Genomic DNA, 6,217 nt, shown 5'->3' with positions numbered 1-6,217 from the left:
CAACCGATGTTCCTGCATCCAGCTTCCACTCATGATGCTGATGGTGATGTTCGGGGTGAGTGGGAGGAGGGGGGATCACCATAGCAATGGTGACGTAATCTCCCTTGCTCTAATTGGAGGAAACCCCGTGGCTACGAGTCCGAGTTAACAGGGCAACCAAACTTATTTCTATCGGCCCGCCTCCATTCCCCGCGCTATGCAGCTATTGGGCGATATCGCGAAGAATAACGAGTGACGGACAGAAATCGCGCGATGTGATTGGCTGACGGGAGGGATTAGCGACGTCCTACACCAACACTTTCGATTGTCTTTCTCTAGTACATTTTTTTCCTAACCATCCAAGCTCAAAGGCTATTAGTCCGGTGGAGTCAAGCATTAATCTAGAGGTGAGATGTAAACTAAAATATTTTACGTTTGAACGCGTTTGTTTGTGTATAGTACGAGGTTATGTGTTACACTTAAATATTTTATATTGTTGCGTTGGACTGCATAATCGATTTAAACGCGCTAGTCGGTTGAGGGGCAGGAGGGGGGTGCCAAAATGCGTCCGAGTCGACTTGGCAAGGCTGATTTGCGTAAAATAAAACTATAGAAAACACATATATACACCTTTACAAGTACGATTTATTGTTAGACGAACGTCTGTTGTAAAATATGATAACGTGCATGAGACAAGACTCGTGGCTTTGATGTTAAGGCGGGTCATCTGCTAAAATTGCTTGAGTCTATTTTGTGAGATTTAATTTGCCATCGGTTGAAACAAATAGGGTTGTAGTAATCATATTAGCTGTTTAATACTTAATCGTTAATATGTATTGGTAATGATTGAGAGAGCGCATTGTACGGCGAGCGAGCAGCCTCATTGCTACGGAAATCATGCTTAATTTTATTAAATCAAATTGACTCGTTATGATTTTGATCGATGTGTTAAATTATAATATGCTTCGTGTTTAATAGGTAGTTAAAACTAACGGTCCGTTTTGAAGATTTGTGCGTTTTACTGGGAAGGGCAGGGCTGCAACGATTCCACTGACACAGATGTGTTAACGCGCACACCCTTGCTGTGAGCTGCCTACCTAGACACCATTTATGGCCATAGAAACGCCCCAAAAAGTAGGCGGATAGGTTTAAAGACAAACATGCACGTTTCTCAGCTGATGGGCAGAGAAGGAACACAAAATTCTGTAATGAATGCATGGCGTCATACTGTCATGATTTTTCCTCCTCAGCGTCCCTAAGGATTAAACAGCGGTTCATTTGCCTCCTTTGATCAGTCGAGTGTCCCGTAGAAACACAGACTTAAGAAAGCGGCAGGATGGACAGAACAGAGCGGATCCAGAAGGCGAAGCTGGCTGAGCAGGCCGAGCGTTATGATGATATGGCGGCCTGTATGAAGTCGGTGACTGAAGCTGGCACCGAGCTGTCCAACGAGGAGAGAAACCTGCTGTCCGTCGCCTATAAGAACGTGGTGGGCGCCCGGCGGTCTGCCTGGAGGGTCATCTCCAGCATCGAGCAGAAGACCGAAGGAAACGACAAGAAACTGCAGATGGTGAAGGAGTACCGGGAGAAAGTTGAGTGTGAGCTGCGTGATATCTGCAACGATGTGTTGGTGAGTGATTTAATACATTTTCATACAAATTATTTTCTAGAAATAGAGAGGTTTGTAGTAATTTGCTATAGCTATAAACCCGCAAAAATGCATAAAAAAACTGAAAAATAAGCAAATATTTAAAAATGATTTAATCACAGCCCAGTATGCAAATTTAACAAAGAGGCACCGTCGCAATTAAATGGGCAAATCATCCAAGTGACGTCATCACTGTTAAACAACATTTGAATGAAAAAGAAAAAAAAAACATTTAAATGTTGCAAGAAATTTGGTTGTTTATTATACCTAATGCTAACACCAAGAGATTTTTTACATCTTATAAGATTTTCAAAATGTAATAGACAACAAACATGGGTATAAAAAAAATCTTCTTTTTTTTAATTAGTTTTGCACATATAGTGTGTGGTGTGCCATGACTACTACCGTTTTCCATCATCTCGCTTTCTGATTGGATATCGTTCCGTTTTACGTGATAATCTCAAGAGCCTACGATTCGCGATCGGGGCGGCTCCGATGTTCTTTCTATCAGGTTTGGACACTCTTAACACATCTCATACCAAGGGAAAATCTGAAAAGATAATCTTTAGAACCATCAAGATAATCGGGATGTATCTAGGATTTTCGGAAAGGGGGGAAATCGGCCTAAGATCAGCCCGATTATCTTTTGGTGTGTAACCAGCATAAGGCATGCAATACATGTTTAGACATTTATAATATCTGGTAAAGAGTTACAAAAAGTGGAAATGTAAGGTTGATGAGGGAGATTTGGAATCTCAATACATTGCATGTTATGTAATGTCCCTTGAACCATGGTTTAGGGCTATAACGATTAATTGTGGGTCCCAGTAAAAATGCCTGTCTGAAATCGATTCTGAATCGCAAGGCTGCGATTCAGTGTTTCATGCACAGCTTGTGCGTATACTACGGCAGTAGGAAGTCCTGTTCAATCTAAAATCATTATGAGTCGGAGTCGTTTATAACGTGCATTTAAAAAAGTGACACTCGTTAATCGAAATCATTCTAAATATTCTTTTTTATCATGAAAATACCTGAAACAATCTGAAGAACAGCGATATAAATATTCCTATAGACATTTCCTGGAATAGCGTTTATAATGCTACTTCTTCTGTGGCACAAAGGAAGTTTCTGCACGAGAGCGCCCCCTGGCTTTGGGATGTGCAGGGATTTCACCGTAATTCATTCAAATTGATTCATTCATTGAGAAAACGCCCATTTGCACGATTAATCGTTACAGCCCTACCATGGTTTTATTACAGTAAACTAACTACAAATTTATCATGTTTTCACTGCATTAACCACAGTTTAAAGGTGCAGTGTGGGACTTTTAGAAGGATCTCTTGATAGAAATGCAATATAAAGACCTTACATAATAAACTTAATTGGTTTTGTTACCTTAGAAAGAGCCGTTTTTATCTACATACACTGTGGGTCCTTTACATGGAAGTTGCCGCCATGTTTCTACAGTAGCCCTAAGCGGACAAACTGCGCTGTAGAATTAATTTTGTCCCTAAGGGCGCACTCACATTATCCAAACCAAACCATGCCCCAGCGCGATTGTCACCCCTCCCTACTCCCCCAGGTGCACGCACTTACACTGTACTTTGTATCGATCCGAGTCCAGGCGCGCTTTCATCATAAAGATGCGATTGTTTTGAAAAAAGCAGGAAGTAAAGCGCTCTCTTAACACTGGAACCCACCATAATGATAAGTCGGTGTTTTTTATTCGGAGTCGTTTAATGCGCGATTACAGACAGCCCTCTCACATGTCATCATGTTGCTTAGTTGATCTGTCACGTGTGCAGCTCGGACATTCACGTAAACCCGCTGCTCGCATCAAAAGGTTTTTACGGAGGCAGATGAACGTGAGTGGTCACGCAACTGACGTCTTCACCTTTTGAATCGCGCTCAGGCGCGATTGCGCTCACACCACAGCCTTCCGCGCCTGAGCCCAAGTGAACCGCGCTCCGCCCACCTCTGCAACCCGGCCGCAGCGCGATTAATCAATCCGCGCCCGGGCACGAATCAGAGCGATCACACTAGTCAATCAAACCAGGCTTTGGGGGTCAAACGCGCCCGAGCGCGGTTTGGTTTGGATAGTGTGAGTGCGCCCTAAGTGGTCTTAGTGGTAAGCTGTTGGTTGCAGTTCACAATCTCACCACTAGATTTAAGGCCGCTAAAACCCACATTGCACCTTTAACTTTGGTAATACAAATGGTAAAAACACTTCTACTGTAATATAATTTTCCTAAGGCCTAATGTAACACTGTAATGCATGCCAAAATCTAAGGTTTCCAGGTTCATACACCATGTATGCATTACAGTAAACAGGGCAAATACTATGCCCTCTTTTCTGATTTAACAGCATCCCAGTTTTGGCTCTCGCTGGAGTATCTAAATTAAGGGGAGCAAGTACAGTCTTGCACAAGGACATCTATGTAGTCATTACTTTTATATCTAGTATATGTAATGGGCTTTTTTGCGATAGTCAGTGTTACCGATGCTACACGGTGGTCTGCCTCTCACAGATTATTGTGCCCATCACTTGCCCACCACAGTACCACCTCTCACCGTCGTTTAGAGTTTTTATAGTACATCCATTCAGACAATATGTCAGAAGAACCAACACGCACCAGCTCACTTTGAGAACTTCATTCAAACAAGTGCGCTGCAGCTAACTCAAAAGTAACTCGTAAGCGATTAAACGCAAGCACCTCGTTCAAAAAAACTGCAGCTAATTCAAAAGTGAAAGTAAAATGGCATGGCTGCATGGGCATTCATAAGCTATTTAAGCCCTCCTCCCCCACCCGTCGAAATTTTTTCAGGCGTTGATTAACCGATGCGAACATTTTCTCCCCATCACATCCCTAATATGTAATGATGAGGGATCAATTTACAGCTGTGCAAATCTTATACTGTTTGCTTTTGGCCTTGGTGTACTGAAGCAAACCTCTGCCCTAATATATTTGCGATGACATCATAAAGAAGTGTTACCTATCAGACACTACTCGGCATAAGGAAATTTTTGTTTACATAATCAAATCATGTGCCTAGCTTTGTCTTACCTCAAAGAGATGATCAAAGTTCAGCAGTAGGTGTGTGTAAAGGTGCATTCAGGTGGACTTTAGTAACTCTGTCTGAATGGCTTTTGGGCAAGCAGTTCCTCATTCTTCAGACTTTTGCTCCTGGTGGAAAAAATTGGCCTCATCCACTAAGGGGCTTTGTTTCCTTAAATACAATGATTAATGTTGCCTGAAGCAGATTTGTTTAAAAATGGATGCTTGTCTTGTTGTTGTTTTCTCACAAACTGAGCTGAAATGGTTGCATGAGGCTCTAGAGAGGTGTTGTAAATCAGAGGTGGTCAATAAATAGTTAAACCATGAAAACGTAATACTGCAAGACTATATTTAGACTTTTTACATACATTTGGTTGGTACTCAATTAGAGCCTATTTTATTTATTTATTTATTTTTGGGGACAATACCAAAATAAGTATATAATATAATGTAGTATACTTCCCATTAGCTTGTCCAGACTTTTGACTGGTACTGTATATAGAATACAGTATATACAACACAAAAATTTGTAATTAAAATAATAAAAAGAATTTTAATAATTATAAAAAAAATTCACATCCTGTTACGGGTGTCCATGGTTAACCGATTAACCGTTAAAAATTGTTTAACTGAGTGAAACATTTTGCTCGGTTAAGTGGCATCAGGTGACAGAATTTTCCCACCTGTTAATGCATGCAGACGTGCGCATTTTACTTTATCTTTTGAATTACGCAACTGTTTAAATGCAGCGCTTGCGTAAGCTGCGTTAAATAGCGTATGAATTTGCGTGCAATGCGAGTGCAACAGCTGGTTTAATTAAGTGCTTGAGTCAATGTGGGCAGGTAATTCTCGCAGAACTCGCCAGTTCCAAGCAGTGCAACCGGCTACTCCTCCATAAAGCGCTGATAAATGATGGGTTTATTATTTTTCTTGATAAAAAATACAACAAAACGATCTTGCTTATATTAAACATCATATATGTACATTATAACAAAAACGAGTAAGCACACAGCTTCTGCTATCGTCTGGTCATTCAGCTCGCATCGCAAACTCTGACAGAAATAAATGAAACCTGACACCTGCGGCTCTGTGACGTGACTCGCGTTCAGCTCCGCTGTGAATTCAGGCAGCAGACACATTTAGTTGTAAGTTTTTGCTCTCTCTAACAAAACTAGATGATTTAATTACAAGAAAATATCAAAACGACGGTGAAAGACGTGTCGGGGTGGGCAAGTGATCTAACCGGTGAGAGGCTGAAGCACCGGTAATCACAGTTTCACGGACTGTCGCGACAAACCCAGCCAACACCCGGGCATCATAGAGAGGCGGCCGCGGAGTTTGCGAGTACCTTCGCCCCGCCTACCATTCCCGCGAACGCAAAAGTCAGTGACATACTTAAACTGCTCTGTCCTTACCACTGCGTTTAATTTCGTTTTAAATGTGGTCCAACCAGTTATTAAAGCTGTTAAAAATTAACTACCCCTTTGTCGTGTGTCTGTATCTCTGGGTTGCGGCGCGCATAATATGGTTAACA

General features: G+C 41.7%; 1 protein-coding gene across 1 annotated transcript in view; it reads left to right on the top strand.

Annotated features, from left to right (window-relative positions):
• Positions 1–229: 229 nt before the first annotated feature.
• Positions 230–6,217, top strand: part of ywhaqb (tyrosine 3-monooxygenase/tryptophan 5-monooxygenase activation protein, theta polypeptide b) — a 20,469-nt gene continuing 14,481 nt past the window's right edge. Inside the window, exons 1-2 of the mRNA XM_065288403.2 lie at positions 230–386; positions 1,230–1,609. Of these exons, the coding sequence (XP_065144475.1) occupies positions 1,316–1,609 (294 nt within the window). The 5' untranslated portion in view covers positions 230–386; positions 1,230–1,315. The remainder of the gene's footprint in view (positions 387–1,229; positions 1,610–6,217) is intronic.

This window comes from Paramisgurnus dabryanus, chromosome 17, assembly GCF_030506205.2.
Source record: "Paramisgurnus dabryanus chromosome 17, PD_genome_1.1, whole genome shotgun sequence".
NCBI classification, from domain to species: Eukaryota; Metazoa; Chordata; class Actinopteri; order Cypriniformes; family Cobitidae; genus Paramisgurnus; species Paramisgurnus dabryanus.
Note: the sequence above shows the minus strand (reverse complement) of the source record. Positions and strands in the feature narration are given on the sequence as shown.